This window comes from Sminthopsis crassicaudata, chromosome 4 (assembly GCF_048593235.1).
Source record: "Sminthopsis crassicaudata isolate SCR6 chromosome 4, ASM4859323v1, whole genome shotgun sequence".
Taxonomy (NCBI): domain Eukaryota; kingdom Metazoa; phylum Chordata; class Mammalia; order Dasyuromorphia; family Dasyuridae; genus Sminthopsis; species Sminthopsis crassicaudata.
Window position 1 is genome coordinate 353,798,870 of NC_133620.1, and position 19,231 is coordinate 353,818,100.

The window sequence follows — 19,231 nt, forward strand, 5'->3', positions numbered from 1 at the left end:
AGAGCAATAGCAGTTATTGTATGTTTATATATACTATTGTAAAGGAAAACAACTTTGAAAGATTTAAGAACTCTGATGGATCCAATGACTAGCCACAACTTCAAAAGACCAAAAATATTTCTCATCTTGTTACAGAGAAGTGCTAGACTAGAATGTGCAGAACAAGACATCCATTTTTAGATATACTTGTTACAAGGAAAGGCTTTTTTGAGGGGAGGGCAAGATAGTGATTCCAATAAAAGAGAGAACAAATCATTTGAAACATTCTAACAATACTTAGAAGAAAGCATATGAAGAACAAAAAATAACAAAAATAAGCAGGACAGTTTTAGAGCCACAGTTTATTATATGCTTAAAAAATAAACTGTACATAATCCACAGTTTTATATATAAACTTTTTTTCTGTCCTTTATATATGGAAATGATCATTCTTATTGCCAAGTTTATAATTAAAATAAAGTTTAAGAGTTTGCTAAATTTAATTAACATAACCACTTTAGAACTGTCTTTATCCCATATCTTCCATTCCTAGAATGTTCTCTCTACACACCTCTGCCTTCAGCCTTCCTTCAAATTCCAGCTAAATCCTATCTTTTAAAGGAATCCTTTCTTGATCCCCTTTAATCCCAGTGTCTTCCTTCAGTTGAGAATTTCCGATTCATTGCATGTGTGTGAGTATGTGTGTACACAAATACACACAGACAGAGAGTTCACACTTGTTTTTACATCACTGTATACATGTCTTCCCCACTGAAATGTAAACTCCTGAAGAGCAGGGACTGACTAACTTTTCTTTGCATCCTTCCTTAACCCTTAGCACAGTGCCTATGAACCCTAGTACACAATGTGCTACTAAATGCATAGTGTTTAATAAATTCTTATTGATTGATTTAACCTCTTGGACTCAATACCATGTCTATAAAATTAAGGAGTTAGACTATGTGACTTTTAAGTGCCCTTCTAACTTTCTGCAGATCAGCTGTGTGACTGAAACTAAGACAGGTATTATAGAGCTGCAAAAAGCATGAAAGGGGATGGGCTGATCTCAGTGTTCCGTGTGATAGCTTCCTAATTTGATTATTCTTGCTAAATAGGTCCTAAATTCGATTGTTGTTACACAGCCAAAGCACAGCAAATCCTATAAGCAATCTCTAAATTCCTTGCTTATCACTGACTACTATGGTTGCATTTCTAAGGAAGAAGAGAGGAAAACCAGTGTAATTAACAACTTAAGGATGAGGAGATAAGGAAAAGGATGTAAGGTAGTTATCATCTCAGACTCTCTATTAGTAAAAAATGAAGATAATAAATGCATTGATTACACACAGGGCTAATATGGGGAAAACTACTAAAATTTAAAAGTGATATACAAAAATGTGAGTTTTATTATGGGAGGTAGGTCATGGAGAAGAGTGGAAAAAAAAAGAATGGAATTGAGAATCAGAAAGAAAAGACATGGATTAAGGGTTTATGATGTGTCGATCCAAAACTAGGTGCTGGAAACACAAACAGAAAGGCAAGAGAGTCTTTCTGCTCTCACATTCTAGTGGGGGAGGCTCTTGGAAGGAGCGTGACAGTACAGATTGGAGTTGCAGGTAAAACGGGAAAGTCTTCTGGTTCAAGGCATAGCAAGGGCAGACAGACGCAGACATTATGTACCTTCTCTAGGTTCCCACTGATAGAATCTTATCTGTTTCTGAAGCTGATCCATCAGATAAAACTCCATGGTCCTGATTTCAAATTCTCGTCATTATTTGATCTATAATTTAACGCAATTTCTAAAGTGTCATTTTTATTGATAAAATCATGGTTTAATTTTTTTTATTTTAATAGTTTTTATTTACCAGATATATGCACGGGTAATTTTACAACATTGACAGTTGCCAAACCTTTTGTTCTAATTTTTCCCCTCCTTCTCCCCCCCATCCCCCTTGGCAGTTGACCAATACAGGTTACATATGTAAAATCGTGTTTTTGAAGTGGACACACCTTCAGGTGGCTAAGTAAAAATCCTGGTTTTATCACCATTTATTTTATAAATGTGTCATTTTCATTGATAAGACTATTTGTTTCTGAACCTGAGTCATCTGACAAACGACAACGTCCGGATTTCAAATTCTGCCTCTCTCATTATTTGATCTATAATGTAACGCATTTCTATGGTGTCATTTTCATTCACAAAATCATTTGTTTCTGGAAGGGGCATGCCTGACAAACGCCAGGTGGCTAAGTTAAATCCTGATTTTATCACTATTTGTTTTATAAATGTGTCATTTTCATTGATAAAACTAGTTGTTTCTGAAATTGATCCACTTGATGAATTCCAAGGACCCGAGTTCAGATTCTGACTTCTTCTTCTTCTTTTTTTTTTTTTTTTTTTTTTTTTGTGAAATCTTCCATAACATCTCCTTTCGGAAATTTTGGTTGTAATTCCCCCCTCGGGGGGGAGGTCGAGGTCATTTACTCTGCCCGGGCCTCAGTTTCCTCCTCTGTAAATCACAAGAGTTGCTCTAGCTGGGCTCTAGAGGACCCAGACAGTGAGCGGAGGGGGCAGGGCAGAGCTCAAGAAGTGCGCAGGAAAGACTCCCTCCTCCCACTCCCCAAGTACCGACGGATCCGTCCTCGCCCCTCCTGCTACACTTACCGGCTTGCAGCCGCGGACCCTACGTCCTCTGTCACTCTCTGCCCGCGGGGCCGGCGTTCCCATCATCGGCTACTGCGCAGGCGCCAACCCTCAAGCTCCGTTCTCCTAACTGCGCCTGCGTGGCTCCTGGCTCCTGCAGAAGTTAATTACGGTGCGCTCCAAATATACCATAGACAGGAAGGGGGAAGATTGGGGGGAGAAGGAGAAGTGGAAGGGAGAAAGGGGACTGACACATGCGCAGTAAGCGGCCTCTCCTGGCCTTCCGAACTCTTCCCACTAATCCGCTGGGAGTACAGCACAGCTGGAGGGAGGCTAGTTCGGCGCATGCGCCCGGAGAACAGCTGGCCGGTAGCCCCGCGGGCGGTGGCTCGGACCGGTCTGAAGCGCAGGGATGCCGCGGGAGATCATCACCTTACAGCTGGGCCAGTGCGGCAACCAGAGTGAGAGCCGGGCCCCGAGTCCTCCGGCGGACCTCCCCTGGCGGCCCGCTCTGGAGTCCTCCCCAAGTCCCGGCCGGCCTCCTGAGGCGGCAGCATCCTTCCGTGCTCTCCATCCCACCTGCGCCCACTCCAGAGAGCCCGGGGGTGGGGGAGGGGGAGGGGAGGCTTTCCTTCTGCACCCGGTCCGTTGTCCCAGAGCCGGCTGGTCCTGTTAGAACCCAAATGCTCCGTGCACACCCCCCCCCCAGGCTGTGACCGTCCCGTCTGCGCTCAGCTTCTCTGTCCTGAGCCCTGGTTGGGGGTGGGGGGGAGGGAGGAGGAGGAAACGACTGGCCCCTTCGGGACCCAAGGGGCCTATGACCTCCCAAGATGGAATTGGTGTGTTCAGGAGGTACTGGTGTTCTGTCATGCCCGCAGTTGGGTTCGAATTCTGGAAGCAGCTCTGCGCCGAGCACGGCATCAGCCCGGAGGGCATCGTGGAGGAGTTTGCCACTGAGGGCACTGACCGGAAGGACGTCTTTTTCTACCAGGTTCCCCGGGGTCACGTGCGCTGGGCCGGAGAGCTGGGCACCTCGTGGGCACGGGGGCATAAGAGGGGAAGCAGAGCACTTGCCTTCTAGTGGACAAAAGTCCGCTGTGGGGTAGAGAACGGAAAAGGCCTAGAGCTGTAGGGAGTTAAAAGGACGCGGTTAGGCCGCGTGGCTGACGAGGGTCTCTTGCCTTCTGTGCCAGGCGGATGATGAGCACTACATCCCAAGAGCCGTGCTGCTGGACCTGGAGCCGCGAGTCATCCATTCCATCCTCAACTCTCCCTATGCCAAGCTCTACAACCCCGAGAACATCTACCTGTCGGAGCACGGCGGGGGCGCTGGGAACAACTGGGCCAGCGGCTTCTCCCAGGTGCCCGGGAAGCATCACATAGAGAAGTTGTACCCGCCACGCCCCCTTCCTAGAGAGCGGTTCCCTAGTAAGGCCTCTCTGCTTATGGGGGGGCACCCATTATTTCTCAACCCAAATGAGACTGGGCGGGTCTGCAGGAAACAGTACTCCAGAAGCACTGTGTGAGGTGGGGAGGGACCCAGCCGGAGTTTTCTACAGTAAACTCGGGATCAACAGCTCAGAATTTTGTGGCAAAAAAGGCAGCTGTGTCCGAAGGAAGAGTTTTGTGTTCTGTGAGGAGAGATTGGAGATGGATATGCTGTGTCCAAAAACCCTTGATTTTCACACGTCCCTACAGGGGGAGAAGATTCACGAGGACATCTTTGATATCATAGACCGGGAGGCAGACGGCAGTGACAGCCTAGAGGTAAGGGCCCCCAAGGAACCTGGTAGATGCATAACAACATGATATGACTGGGAGGAAGGGGCAACATCCAAAGCTGTCATCCCTTGTCTTGTAGGGTCTTTCTTGATTCCACCAGGACTTTCTTTAGTTTTCAAACCTTTCCCATATCACTGGATAGAAATAGGGCCGTGTTTCCCATGTGCTGAGGCCTGAAAGCAGTGTTGGGCTTAGGCATGAGGCTTTGGGAAGGACTGTGATTTAGGGGTCCTCCACGATCATCTCTCCACTCCCTCTGCATCCAGGGTTTTGTTCTGTGTCACTCTATAGCTGGTGGAACTGGCTCTGGCTTGGGCTCCTATCTCCTAGAACGGCTGAATGACAGGTGAGTATGTAGAGCGCCTATCTCCTAGAATGGTTTCATGAGTCTGTCCTTTTCTGGATAGATGGGTTTCCATGGGAGCCGGCACCTTTATCTTGGAATAAAGGATTAGCTCTCTCCTTTCCTGGTAGGGGTACTGAAGTTAGCAACAGAAGGTTGGACTAGGCCTCAGGAATTCCCTGACGGCTAGCTTTCTAGGAGGAGTGGGTAATTCCCGAGTTCTCCCCTTTCCCTGGGTCTTTGAACACTTTTCTGCCCTCCCTTAACACCTCCCCTTTGATAGAGTTAGGGAATGTAGAGATTCATCTTTATTAACTCTCTTCTGCATCACTACCTCCCAGATACCCCAAGAAGCTGGTACAGACATACTCTGTATTTCCTAACCAGGATGAGATGAGTGATGTGGTCGTGCAGCCCTATAACTCACTGCTAACTCTCAAGAGACTGACACAGAATGCAGATTGTGTGGTGAGCCTTGGGGAGAGAAACCAGGGTTCTCCCTTGCCTACACAAAATCAGTTTATCCTATTCAGTGAGTTCAGCTGTACCCACTCCTCAGTTACTATACCATGAAGTATTTATTGAGCACTCACTGAATGCTTAGCATCTTAGAGATGCTGAGAACAAGATAGAAAAGAAATATAAGATTTGAGCCTTAACCCTCCCCCCTACACGTCTGAGCTTCAAAAATCATATGGAATGCATAATACAACTATAAAAGGATATAAACAAGTAGTATTTCCAGTGAAAAGAGTATTAGGCCTAGAGTCAAGAAGACTCAATTTCCTGAGCTCAAATCTGGTCTCAGATTTTTACCAGCTGTGTGACCCTGGCCAAGTCACTTAACCCTATTTGCCTCAGGTTCTACAGATTTCTCATCTGTAAAATGATGGGGAGAAAGAAATTGCAGACCACTCCAGAACTTGGTCAAGAATACCCCAATGGGGCCATGAAGAGTTGAACACTATTGAAAAAAAATTATACCGTTCAGTGAGCCTTCCCTATCACAATACACCATGGAAGAGCTCGACATGTTTTTTTACAGTTTGGGGAGACTTAGCCTATTGTTTAAGCAAAGCTGACTTTCCTCTGATCTTCATCCCTCCTCAGGTGGTTCTGGACAACACAGCCCTCAATCGAATTGCTACAGACAGACTGCACATCCAAAACCCATCCTTCTCCCAGATCAACCAGCTGGTGAGCAGTCTTCTCTACCCACCCACATGGGTCTTCTTGGCTTTAATTGTTTCTTGCCGTGGGATGTTACTGAGGTTCTTCATGATCTGTGGCCAGTCTGCAACTCTGCATTTCTCTGGCGACTGTGTTCCTGGTTTTCCAGACCTCAAAACCATGACCTGCTCCCCCTTCCCTTCAGCTCCCTTCGGTGCTGTCTTCCCCCATTATGTAAGCTCCAGGGCAGCTAGGTGGCAGAGTGGATAGAACACCAGCCCTGAAGTAAGGAGGACTGAGTTCAAATCCTCCTTCTCTCCTTCTCTCTCCCTCCTTCTTTCCTCTCTTTCTTTCCTCATTTCCTTCTTCCTTTCTCCCTCTACTTCTCCCTCTTCCCTCCTTCTCCTCCTCTCTCCTTCCCTTCTGTTCTCCCTCTTTCCCTTCCTCCCTCCTTTCTTTCCTTCCTTCCTCCTTCCCTCCTCCTTTTTCCTTCATTCCCTCCCTCCCCCCCTCTTTTTCTTCCTTCCTTCCTTGCTTCCCTCCCCTGCCTCCCATTTTCCCTTCCTCCCCCCCTTCTTCTTTTTACTATGTTCACAGGTGTCCACCATCATGTCGGCCAGCACCACCACCCTGCGCTACCCTGGCTACATGAACAATGACCTCATCGGCCTCATCGCCTCCCTTATCCCCACACCCAGGCTCCACTTCCTCATGACTGGTTACACCCCCCTCACCACTGACCAATCTGTAAGCAGCTGCCCTCTCCTTTGACTCCCCCTCCACTCCGGATCCCATCCTCCCCACAGTAAGTCAGGATTATTGCCCAGGAGGCAGAGACTGAAGGGCCAGACCGATGCAGTTCTCCTCCCTGCTGTGTGCCCTGACCCTGCCTCTGGAAGCAGACCCCAGAGGCTATGGGCTCAAAGCCTGGAACAAAATGTGCGACTATGTCTCTCTCTTCCTCTCCCCTCCACCTTTTTCCTCACTGCAGATAGAAGAGCTGCACTGGAGAGTTTATCTTTTCCCTTCTAGTTTTTGGGTCCCAGACCTTGAGCTAAGGAAAAGTGAACCTTTGCCCTATGCCTGCCCCTCATAACCTACAATGCCAACTTTAGGTAGTCTAGGTGGTGGCCCCCTGGTTGTCTGAGGTTACTGTAGAAATAACACTGGGTTCAAATCTTGCCTCTCTTACTTTGTATCTGTGTAACATTGGATTATAGTAATCCCCAGTTTCTTCATCTGTAAAGCGAAGGTTCCACTTTTAAGTCTTTTTTTTTTTTTTTTTACAATTATATTAGGAAGGAAATCAGCATTTATTAAGTATCTGTGCTAAGTACTTTATAAATATCTCTTTGATTCTTACAACTACCCTGGGATGTAAGTACTATTATTGTCCTCATTTTACATTTGATGCTTTTAAATGGCTTATTGAGGGTTGTCACATACACAGTGAGAATCTAAGGCTGAATTGAACCCAGGAATTCCTCACTCTAGGTCCACTGCTCTACCTAGCTGCCTTTGACTATTGTCCACTAATAGGGGCCAGGAGACAATTTGGAGACATTGGGTTTGATTGAGTCCCTGTTCCCAATCCTGAGGGCTGAGTTTCCTACCACTAGATATGTATTCTGGGCTGGGCTTGGGGAGAGGCAGTTGGGGTAGGTCACACGAACTCTCACTCTAGTATATAACTATATAGACTCTTCCTGGCCAGCCCAATGTCTCCCTGTACTCCTAGAATGCTCCCTTATAGTCTCTTCCTTCAGGTGGCCAGCGTGAGGAAGACAACGGTATTGGACGTGATGCGGCGGCTGCTGCAACCCAAGAATGTGATGGTGTCCACAGGCCGGGACCGCCAGACCAACCACTGCTACATTGCCATTCTCAACATTATTCAGGGAGAGGTGGACCCCACCCAGGTGGGTAATTTCCCTCACTTAAATAACTCCCCCTCCTTAATACTACATAGTTAGAGGAGTCTCAGGATCTTTAGAGGCTGAGATCAGTAGTTGAAAATGCCTCCCTCAAACTTTGATTCTCCCCCATTTATGCCTTAGGTCCATAAAAGCCTGCAAAGGATCCGGGAACGGAAGTTAGCTAACTTTATCCCTTGGGGCCCAGCAAGCATCCAGGTGGCACTATCTCGGAAGTCTCCATATCTGCCATCTGCCCATCGAGTCAGTGGACTCATGATGGCCAACCACACCAGCATCTCCTCTGTGAGTCTACTCTTTCTCTGCCCATACCCATGTTTCCTCCCCCTTTTTCACCCTTTTATCATCTCACTTCCTCCATTCTAAATGAGAATTATGAGAGAAGAGAAAACAAGACAACTTCAATTCCACTGTCACCCACCTCCCAGACCAAGACCATGGCATTCACTTATTTGTGTCTCTTCCTCTCTCACCTCCATCTCAGCTGTTTGAGAGCACATGCCATCAGTATGATAAGCTGCGGAAGCGAGAGGCCTTCCTGGAGCAGTTCCGCAAGGAGGACATCTTCAAGGAGAACTTCGATGAGCTGGACACCTCGAGGGAGATTGTGCAGCAGCTCATTGATGAGTATCATGCTGCCACCAGGCCTGACTACATCTCCTGGGGTACTCAAGAGCAGTGATCTGCTAACTATTCCAAGGAGAGCAGTTCCCACATTTCAGAGGTTTTAACCTCTCTGCCATTGTAATCTAGTGTCCCTTTGATCCCTTCCAAAATCCTGAATTCCAGCATGGATACATCAGCTTTTTCCATTTACACCTATCCCCCTTAAGGATGAATACAGGAAAAATCTAACAGTACCATTACGTAGTCTCTTTCTGTGTTGACCATCTCCAATAAAACATTAAATGAGAACTGTGAGGTGTCCGTGGGCTTTGCCAAAGGGGACTTTGGATCCTGTTTTATCTGTCATGGAGAAGCTTTGGGTTTGTATTCAGGTCACCAAGTGAGGTTGGGCGTGTTCCTCACCTATTCTAAGCCTCAATTTCCCCATATATAACATAAATAGTTTTAAGTAAATCCAGAATTTTTTTTTTTTAAGATAGAAGGAAGCTCTATGGCCATCTAGTCCAGCCTTCCAAAGAAATCTCCACTAGAATATACCCAACAAATGTCCATCTAGCTTTGGCTGAAGACTTCTGAGAGGGAATTCTCTACCTTTTGGTATGGCTCATTGTACTTTTGGGTAGCTAAAATTCTGTCGAATCTAATTTGTCTCTGCAGTTTCTACGCTCTGCTCCAACTTGTACTTTATCAGGCCAAACAGAACAAATTTAATCCCTGTTTTACAAGATGGCCTTTCAAATGCCCAAACTTTCCCTAACCTTCCCTTCTGCAGGCCAGCATCCTCAGAATTCTTTCAATTGATCTTCAGGTGAAAAGTCCTCAAGATTCTCTCTATAAATTCTATTAGCAAATGATTCAGTGGGGACTAGGATGTGGAAAATGTGGGACTAAGGGAAAGTGGTTCAAGTAAGAGGCAACCAGGTGAGCCCACCTCTATTTGATCTTCAAATTCTAGCTAAGTAAACAGACTAGGGCATCTCTTTCCTTCTTAAAGACCTCCCCATCTTTGGCTCTTTGAGCTCTTTGAGAAAAGGGCAGGTAGACAGTACAGTAGGTGGGTAGAATGTCAGGCTTAAAGTCAAGAAGAATGGCCAAATCTAGTCTCAGACACTAACTGTATAACCCTAAGCAAGTCAGTCCCTGTTTGCCTCAGTTTCCTCCTCTGTCAAATGAGCTGGAAAAGGAAATTGCAAGCCACTCCAGTACCTTTGCCAAGAAAACCCAAAATGTGGTCACAAAGACTTGGATACAACTGAGCAACAACAAAGGGAAACAGGCTGGCCACACACTAAGCAGACTTCCTTTGTTGATGGGGCTACCCACTGTGTCCCCATTCGTGATTTTGACACCCCTTCCCAGTCTAGAGTGCTTCCCTTCAGCATATGGTGGTGTTAGTACTGCCCTGACCTTTCTAATAAGGAGAGATCAGAGGTGCTAGAGATGAACCAGCAGGGATGCTAGTCATGATCACAGGGTGTAGGCAGACACTGGACACCTGTGCAGGAATTTGAAAGTGTCAATGCTAGTGACTCAGCCTCCCTCCAGCCTCAGGGACGCCAAAATACCACCCCCACACCACAAGGAGAGGGGAAGGGGAAGTAATTAGCTTCTCCTAGTGCCCTACTGCTCCACCCACTACCCTTGGAGCAGCATCTTGGGCTGTCAGAGGTTAAAGTCAGAAGGTCAAGATGGGTGGTGTCCCATCGGTGTCCGGGGTTCCTGGCAAAAGCCCAGAATGTGGGGGTGGGAGGTGGGGCCCGATCCCAAGGGAGCAACTATGAGCCACAGCTTCAACTAAGGCAGTCATGGACTGCTGACATCACTCACATAGGAAGAGTTTGTGTAAATAAAGATTTTTTTTCTTTTCTTCTACAAATAAATTAAGAAACATACTAGAAAATTGTCCGTGCTTGTCAAAACCCTGGCCCCTGGGTGCAGGGGGAAGGAGATGACAAGGGGGCCCTGTCCCTGCAGGGCTAATGTGTGTGGTACGGTGAGTCAGTGGTTCTCAAAATCCCAGAGCAGTCCAAAAGCCAGGTATGGTGATAGATGTTCATGTGTGGGCAAGCCACGATTCCATCACTGTCCCAAGTCTCTCGGCTGCTGATGGCCAAAACAGCCAGATTATACTTGGTGGTCATCGAGGCTTGGATTCTGGCTGACAGGGGAGGGTGTGCTCGGCAGGTCTGGTGGGGTGACAACACTGCGAGATCTGTCAGGTGTAGAGCTGGCCAGGTAGGCGTTCACCAGGTGCACGATCTCTTCCACCTTGAGAAAACCAGAAAGAAAAGGACACTAGATACCGGGATAGATCATTACACCCATCTTTCTGTACCGCCACCTCCAGGCTACCTTTATGGCCCTTCTATCCCTCCATTTCCAGGTTACCTGCGGGCTCTGTAGGAGCAGCTGACTGTCCCCGACCTTTAATGCCAGAGTGTGTGGGCCAGTCAGCTGGCAGGCAGCCACGTGACCATAGCTGACATTGTGGATGGGCTCAGTCTCCCCTGGCCGAGACAGGGACATGGTCTTGGCACCCACACCAAGGCAGAGTTGCTGGGGAACACCACCCCCACTCTCCTGGTGGATAAAAGAAGGGCATAAAGTCAAGGAGGCAGGAACTCTCCCATGGGGAAGAGAGCAGGAAAGTGGTTTAGAAGGGGACAGAGAATCCTGATCCAAATGGAGAGGGCTCCTACAGGAGGGTGGGCACCCAGGGCGGTTCTGGGACGGAGCAGGACTTCTTGCTGGTCCTCACCCCCTTTTGGGAAGGAAGGGCATCCCTGAAAGGAGGTACCGGGCACCCATGGGGCTCTGGTGGGAGAGCGGAGTGGAGAAAAAGGGACAAGAGCTCTGAGTGAACTCCTGCTCTTTCCGCTGCCCTCTTCTCACCGTGCTCAGTTCCAGGACGTCATATCGGGCAGCACCAAAACCTGGACACTGTGCAGCTAGAGCCAAGTAGGTCGCCATCGCCTCGGCCTGGCCCATGCCCCGCAGCTGCTTCCACCCTCCCAGGACGGCGGCGGCAGCCCCAGCGCTTCCCCCATCGCGGGCCGGGCCCGCGCCCCCACGCCTGGCCCGCTCTGCCCGCCTCTTGGCTAAGCCCGGACTCCAGAGCGCCCCGGCCAGCAGGGCGGTGGGATGAGGAGCTCTAGGGGCTGGGCGGGGCGGGGCCTCTCGCATCGGGGCCGAAGCGGGCAGCAGGCGGTCTAGGCGCGGAAGAGGAGCCAGAGGCGAGAAGTCGCGATGGAGACTTTGTAGGCGCAGGGCGGCCAAGGCCCTCAGCGTGTCCTCGGGCGGGGGCGGCCGGCCCCGCAACAGAAGAGCGTGGGCCTGTAGAGGTGACACCCGTGAGGGGGCGGTGAAGACAATTTGGGAGCGAGGGGCGAGCGGGGCTTCTGGAAGGCGGAGGGAGCCCAGTAAGCAAAGCGAAGCAGAGGAGACCCTAAGGCAGGATGGGCAGCCGGCTAAGGGGGGACTTTGGGGGAGGCTCACTGGCGCCTGGATCCGCGCGCGCTCACGCGAGCGGGGCCGACATTCAGCAACCCACACCTGCTCAAATAGGAAAGGTAGTTCGTGCCCGTCCGGAGGCAGCCCCTCAGGATGCAAAGGTCCGTGGAGACGCAGACACAGTCTCCAGCCCGAATCTGGAGATTCTGCCTCCTCTGCAGTCACACTGCGAAGCAGAGACAGGTAACCGAAGCTTAGACCGAGGCCACGGCCCTGGAGGGGGCCGAGGGGAGGGGTCTGAACTGGACGGGGGCGGGGCCGGTGTGGAATGGAAGGAGCTGGGGAAGGGAGTGGTCCAGGGGAAGGGAAGACTGTGACTGGGAGGAAGGGCGAGGGCTGGAAAAGGCAAAAGCTAGGACAAGTCCTGGACATTTACTTCTCAAACCTGGTGAGTACGTCAGCCACGAGGGCCCCTCCTGCCAGGGCCCGCTCCTGGGAGCCCCTCTGCTCGTAGAGCGCGAACGCGTTCCGGCTCCGAGACAGGCCTAGCCGCCCCACCAGTTCCCGCGCCACCTGGTGGGGGGTAAGGCAGGCGAAGAGGGGTGGGCGAATGTCTCACCCCACCCCAGGAAATCGTACGCCACTAAGTGGAAAATGCAACTCCCTCATTCTACAGAAAAATACATCGAGACCTCAGGAAAGTTAAGTGACTAGACCAGGGTCCCACAAGGCACTTAGAGGCAGAGCCGAGAAGGCTTTCTTCACTTCGGCTAATTGCCCCAAACTTAAAGAACAGAGGTCCTTCCTTCCCCGACTGTCAAAGGTAGTGGTGTCGTGAAAAGTCATAGATTTATACCTGGATCTTAAAAGTCATTCATACATATCTCTTCCAGCCAGGTGAGGTGTGTGGGAGAGAGACGGAGACAGAGACAGACACACACAGAGACAGAGAGTCCACCTGTCCCATGGTGGGAGAGCCAAATTCTGAGAAATCCATTCAGCTGACCTGAGGGAAGGGGGCAGGCCTTTGAACCCCAGGTTTAGAATAACTCTTAGTCTCCCATCTCTAAGATTCCTTCCAGTTGGGCACTTGAGTACATAACGCTTCCTGTTGGGTTTATAGTGTCCATAGCCATGGAACACCGTCCCAGTACTCACCTCCGAGGCAGTAGTGTGTGAGTCAATGGCCACACTACAGGCGCCTGCTCCTGGACAGTGCACAGTACACAGGAGCTCCTGACGCTGGCTGAGAGCAGAGATTTCTGCCAAAGATGGCACCAGCTCCCGGCCCCGAGTCCGTCCCAGGGCCTTCCTGATGAACCGTGTATATTCAGCCAGCTCCGTGTCAGGAAACGCTTTCTCTGTCCTGAGAAGGACATTCAGGTCAGAACACTAGCAGGTAGGTATCCCGTCCTGGCTCACAGGAACTGCTCTTTCTCCATTCTCTGCCCTCCAGTCTGCCACCCTCATGGGTCTTCTCTCATCCTGGATGTTCCTGTTATCTCCACACTTCCTCTCGCCATTCTTCCATCTATTTTCCCCAACTTTCCTTCTCTGACACAATCTCCACAATTCCCACACCTTAATATGACATTATCAGTACATGGGAGCTAAAGTCTTGTTCTAAGATTAGCTGAGTGCCCCGATCTTAAGGGTCTGTCTCTGTGAGATTCATCCTTCTCTGACTACCCTGCCCTCGGTCCTTTCTCACCTCTCCAGGTGCCCCAGCAGATGCCCCCGAACAGCCCCTCCAGGCCGGAAGGTGCAGCTCATGCAGCAGAGTAACTGCCAGTATCGAAGGGCAGCCGGGCTGTTAGGGGAGGGGGACTCTGGGGGCCCTGCAGGGCCCGAAGTCTGCTTGGCCAGCTGCAGGAAGAGTTCATCCCTGAGCGCAGGCAGGTCTCGACAGGTCTGGAGCACACCCTGCATTAGCGGCCCAGGACGCCGCGCCCCTTCTAGGGCCTGCAGGGCCAAGAACAGCCGTACAGCCTCCTCTCGAAGTGGCGCATAGCCCGGACCTGGTGGGGAAGTGATGGGAGTTGGGGATAGGGAGGTTGAAGACACGTCAGACTGGGCTTGGGGACCTATAGGAAGAGAAACAAGGGGTCTAAAGGAGTGCTGGATAAAATCTGGAACAAATTACACAGGATTGGGGGAGACTGGCAGCCTAAGAGAAATCAATTATTCCTGATGGAGTATAATAATAACTTAATATTTACAGAACTTTGTCCTAACATCTCTGTGACTTGGACATAGAAAGTGCAATAATTCTTTCATAGATGAGGAAGCTGGAGCTGAGAGTTTAAGTGCCTTGCCCATGCACATGGGTAAGAAATATTATCGTCAGAATTTGAACTTTAAGTCCAGAATTTTCCCTTATGCTTTGCAATTTCTTTTTTTTTTTTTCAGGTATGTCCATTTATTCCCATACTTGGTGCCCCAACTGTGGAAAGTTGTATTTTTTGGGGGGGAAGACCATATTCCCTTATCTCCCAGTCCTTGCATCTCTAGCCTACTCACCTGGAGGGCCAACCCCATAAGGCAGAGGTAGGAGTGGGGCATAAAGGGCGCTGCTGGTGTGCCTCAGGATTGGATTCCGAAGATAAATCAGGGCCACAGCCTCAGAGTCTCCACTACTCTCCTGCAAGATTGGAGAAAGGAATAGATCACTTGATGGATGCTGGATTGAGGGGGGAGGGTCACCCTGACCCTTCCTTAACCTCTCTATTTGGACTCTTTGACCCCACCATTATCAATCTGGTATCACAACATACCCACCTCCTATCCAAATTCTCTGATACCTGAATATCCCGAAGTAGGAGCTGGGTGGGGGTCTCTAGGGGTGCCTTCCCTGCAATGACACTGCGAAGTGCTGCACCCCAGCGGGCAGCCTCAGCTAGTCGAGAAGAGCAGAGCCGGACACTGTGTTTTCTGCCTGATACTGTCACTGACCAGAGACCTGAGGAAAGAGGGCAAAGAAGGATGCCCACTTTCTTATTTACCCTTCATCAAAGAGCAATAGGGGCAAGCAGCAGCACTGGGACATCCAAGGCTAAGATGGGAAGAGGAAGATGGAAACTATCTCAAGATTTTCTCACCAGTTTCCTTGGGCTTTCGTTCAGGACCAGACACAGAACACAAACTGGTTAATACTAGACTCCCCAGCCTCCGAGCCCCACGTCCATTTCCACTGAACTGGTCTAAGGAATCGCGTGTGAGCACGAACCAGGCCCTTCGGGGGGGCAGCCAGGGCCGGGCCCCCCCTAACCGAGGTTCCCTCTGCAGCCAACCTGGTAGGAAAGGAAGGAATAGGGGAAATCAGGAAAATGGGACTTCACTGGTGAGGGTATTGAGAGTTCAGAGTTGGGAGTGTTGAAGTGGGAATTCCAAGTGACAGAGGGGATCCCCCACCTTTGACGATTATGTCTGGCTCCTCTTCAGGGGGACCCCGCTCAGGTATAAGGCTTCTGGTCTCCTCTGAGCCCTGCAGCCTGGAGAAGGTGAGAGAAGTGACTGACTAGTAGTTCTGAAGAATTCCCAGAAAGAGGTCCCACCTAATCCAATCAGATCCCATCCAGACTCTGTTCCTTTGGCAAAGAAAGGATCTGGAATTCCCGTAGTGGGCGGGGGAAGGGAGCAGAGAGCCATGTCTCAATCAGAGTCCCTCCCCTCCCAGGCTGTGGGAACCGCTAGGCAGTTCTGACCTCGATCCAGAAATAGCTCAGACCACCAGCCCCCCTCCCAAGTCCCCCGCCAGACCGCCTCTCTTACTATCCACCCCCCTCTCGGACCCCAGCCAAACCACAGCGTCCGGCTTGGAGCTGTTTCCTTATTGCCTAACCCGATGGGAGGGTGAGGGCTAAGAGGAATTGGGGTCTGTGGAATCAGGGACCTTGGAAAAAGAAAATGAGTTCAGTACGAATGAATGCACTTACCTGTCCGAGCCCGGCCCGCTTCTCCCGGGCTGCGTTAACGTCACCTCCAGAGAGCCCTGCAGCGATGGAAAAGAGATGCCGAGGAATCAGAGGCCTGGCTACACCGAATCCCTAGACTCTGCCTCAGAGGCTCCACAAGTTAAGGAGTTAATCAAGGAGGAGTACGTGGATATCGCTTCTCCCCGGGGAGTCCGGAAATGGAGATCCTCTGCTTCCCCCCTCCCTTCAGCCAGAATGTGCTACAGTCCTGGGGTCTGGAGTGGGACAATAAAAAGAACGTTTATCCCACTTTGTCCTTTACCCCGGTGAAATATATTCATTTACCCTTTACCAATCTTCCCTTCAAATAAGTCCGTACAAGTTGCTGCTGGTCGATTTCAGGGAAGGGAAGAAGACAAAACAAGGGGAAAGGGGCTCTCATATAACGCATAGAGCGTTCTTTATTTCATCACTTCCCACCCGTGGCCCAAGCCTGGGAAGGGTTTCGCTATTGGGGAAATCCCGGAGGAGAGCACGCATTGGGGTAGGGCACTAGCAGTCCCCTTTTCCTCCAGATGAGCCTGGGCTTTTAGGCTCACCGGCCCAGGACACTTCCCCCGGTTGTCCACCAGCTTCCTGGCGCTTCTGTCAAGACAGGGGCTCAAGAAAGAGTCCATCAACCCTGCCGGGAACCACGCCAAGCGGGAACCGTGCCATGGTGCCAGTGCGCCCCAGGCTGGGCAGCGGGAGAGAAAGGAGGGGGGGAAAGGAGTGGAAGGAGACCTGGGACACCTGTCCTCAGAGCTCCAGGGGGTGAGGGAAGAGAGACAGAGACAGACTGACAGAGAAAGATAGAGACCGAGAGAGCGACGGACAGAGACTGGGCGACCCTATCTCGCCTAGGGACTTCAGGTTCGATCCTCTCCGAGAATGCTTAGGTACCCTCTACTAGGAGAACTCTTTCCTTCTAAGGTTCTTGTTGGGTTCTCAACCGCGATTTTTGGGGACCAAAGTGCAACCTTGCCCTCAGTTCATAATCTCTCCGTCTCTGTCTCTCCTCTCCCTCCCTCCTTCTCTCCGTCTCTCCCCTCTCCACCCCCTGTCACTCCCCGCCCCTCTATATTTATCCTCCCTCCGCCTCCGCCAGGTGCTGGCGCCGGCCCCGCGGTGCAACCCGCCCCACCCGGGCACTGAGCCACCGGGCCTGTCGGGGACCCCAGGGCGGGAGGGAAGAAAATGCTGAAGAGAACGGGAAAGACCCCCATTGTAATAGGAAGATTCGATTTATGTCAGTGATACAGGAGGGAAGGTTCAGTCTATCCCCTCTTTGCCTCAGTTTCCCCACTGGGGGAGAATCAAGTGAGTCTTCCCTTATTCCCTGGAGGCTTTTTACTGGATCACCCGAGGGGAAGACAATCTCCGTAGTGCGCATATGAAAAGTGTCTAAGGGCCCATGACAGTAGGGACCCTAACCCACAACACAAAACTCAGTCTCAGGTTTCCTCCTACCCCGCCTAGTTCCCCCACGGGAGTTGCTCTGCCTCTGGCAGGCAGGGAGCGGAGCGGACTCAGGAGTCCGAGTCGCCCAGCCGGACTCTCCACATTCCTCTGTGCTGGCGGAGGCGGAAGGAGACGGGACGGGACACGAGCCAGGAGGAGAAGGGAGAGGCCGGGCCAGGCAGGACCACGCGTGACGCCTCCCCTGCCTCTGGGCCCCAGCAGGTGGACAGAGCCCCAGAATGCTGCGTGGGGCCGTCAAAAAGGTCCCGCCTGGGGTTGACCCTCTGCCCCAAGCAGGGAAACAGAGAGAAGCCCTAGGACTGGGAAAGATTCCCCCCCTCCCCCCGCCCACTTTGGCCTCTCAAAGGGACAGGGATGGCACAAGGGTCTGGAGAAGTAGAAAAAGACGCCGGCTGGAGAGAAAGAACGGCCGACCTCCCGAACTCACCCTTCCGCAGCTCGCCGAACCCGGGGTCCGAAGCTCAAAGGTCTCCTCGTCTTCGTCCTCGTCCGCGTCACCACCAAGCTCTCCGTCCCCGTAGTCCCTCCGCAGCAGAGTGAAGCCCCGACGGCAGCAAAGGAGCCACCAGAGCCCCCCTGGGAGAGGCATCCGGGCAGCAGGGGGCTCGGGGCGCAGGCGGCCTCGTCTAGCCGCAGGAGGGGTTGATGGTTGGGGGTGGGGAGTCGCGGAAACAGTCAGGTCGCGGGACTTGAGCCAAGGAAAGAGGCAGCGTGCGGGGCCGGGAGAGGTGGAGATGCAGGCAGGGCAGGATCTGAGGTTGGGGTGCAGCAGGGCTCTATCCAGAACCAGAGGGAGATCCAATGTCTGGGGCTGGGGGGGAGGGGGGACGACACGCTCCGGGACGGGGGGGGGGGGGGGAGAGGAGGTAGCAATGTCCGGGGCTGGGAAGTAGTGTCCGTTGTAGTGTCCGGCCCAGTGGGGGGCAGTGTCCGGTGCTGTGTCCAAAGTGGGCAGTAATCCAAGCTCCAGGGAGGGTCGTGTCCGGCGCAGCGTCCGGTGTCCGGGGCCCGGGCCGCGCGCGTTGCGCTCCCTGCAGCCCCGGGACTGGCGCGCGGGGGGCGCGAGCTCAGCGCCTGGGCTCCGCCCCCCCGCGCGATTCTTTTGCCCCCCTCCCCCTTTCCCTTCTTTTTTCTCTCCTCCCCTCTCTCTGAACAAGGCAAGGTCTGGATGTCGTCAGAGACTCTTTCGACCAATTCCGGTGCCTGGCGCCGGGAGCTTCAGCCAATTGGGTGATGGAGGCAGCGGCGGGTTGCATCATGTGCCCCCTGGCTTAGTGACAGCCGGGAGGGGAGGGTTAAGGCGAAAGAGAGAGGGGGAGAGAAGGAGCTAAGAGATGTTAACCACGCCCCAGTCTCTGAGGTCCAGAGCTGGTTGTTCCACGCCTGGACAACCCCGCCTCCACGCTCGCCTTTTAACCCTTTAACTTCTTTCTCAAAAAGCTTGAACTTGATGAGAGGGGAGCGAAAGGTGATGGAGGCAGGGGGTAAGATACTTTTTGGACATGACACATGCAGGAATTTGTTTATGCAAAATTTTCAGTGTGCATATATCTTACAAAGGTGGTTTTTTTTTCAGTGAGGAAAAGGACATGGGAAAGAGAAAAGGTAGGTTTTTTTTTAATGGAAAAAATTAAAAAATAAAATGAAGTGAAAAAAGCCACCTGGAAGAGGGTTATTCTTGGAGCAGACAGATTCTCCAGTGTCACGGGAACAAGGCGCTTAGGGGGCAAAAGATAAGATAGCCTAAAGGAAGTTCAGAGTACTTTCCTCCGACCCCACTAGATCTGTGCCTTGGCCCCAGGGGCAGTGGTGAGGGAAAGCTTTCTCCGGACTCGGGCCGTTCAAAGGGAAAAGGGTATTTTCCTCG

The 19,231-nt window shown here is 51.4% G+C and overlaps 2 protein-coding genes across 7 annotated transcripts; one reads left to right on the forward strand and one right to left on the reverse strand.

Annotated features, from left to right (window-relative positions):
- The first annotated feature begins 2,755 nt into the window (after positions 1-2,755).
- LOC141539212 (tubulin gamma-1 chain-like) lies at positions 2,756-8,767 on the forward strand. The gene is made up of 11 exons (XM_074261612.1): positions 2,756-3,084; positions 3,502-3,614; positions 3,817-3,984; positions 4,322-4,390; positions 4,672-4,751; positions 5,090-5,216; positions 5,859-5,945; positions 6,516-6,665; positions 7,685-7,837; positions 7,976-8,137; positions 8,337-8,767. The coding sequence occupies exons 1-11, from the start codon at positions 3,036-3,038 to the stop codon at positions 8,532-8,534; spliced, it is 1,356 nt and encodes a 451-aa protein (XP_074117713.1). The 5' UTR covers positions 2,756-3,035; the 3' UTR covers positions 8,535-8,767.
- Positions 8,768-10,316: 1,549 nt separating this feature from the next.
- Positions 10,317-18,505, reverse strand: PLEKHH3 (pleckstrin homology, MyTH4 and FERM domain containing H3). 6 transcript variants are annotated; one of them, XM_074261606.1, is made up of 13 exons: positions 17,792-18,505; positions 15,865-15,920; positions 15,341-15,420; positions 15,028-15,219; positions 14,731-14,888; positions 14,450-14,570; positions 13,641-14,013; positions 13,088-13,295; positions 12,366-12,502; positions 12,032-12,155; positions 11,372-11,812; positions 10,868-11,059; positions 10,317-10,747 (listed from the first exon to the last, which is right to left on the reverse strand). In XM_074261606.1, the coding sequence occupies exons 1-13, from the start codon at positions 17,951-17,953 to the stop codon at positions 10,604-10,606; spliced, it is 2,388 nt and encodes a 795-aa protein (XP_074117707.1). In that variant the 5' UTR covers positions 17,954-18,505; the 3' UTR covers positions 10,317-10,603. The 6 variants fall into 6 exon arrangements, with proteins under 6 accessions (XP_074117707.1, XP_074117709.1, XP_074117708.1 ...); XM_074261608.1 differs by having other exon boundaries at positions 12,375-12,502; positions 13,641-13,947; positions 17,792-18,377; XM_074261607.1 differs by having other exon boundaries at positions 13,641-13,947; positions 17,792-18,377.
- Between the last annotated feature and the right edge of the window lie 726 nt (positions 18,506-19,231).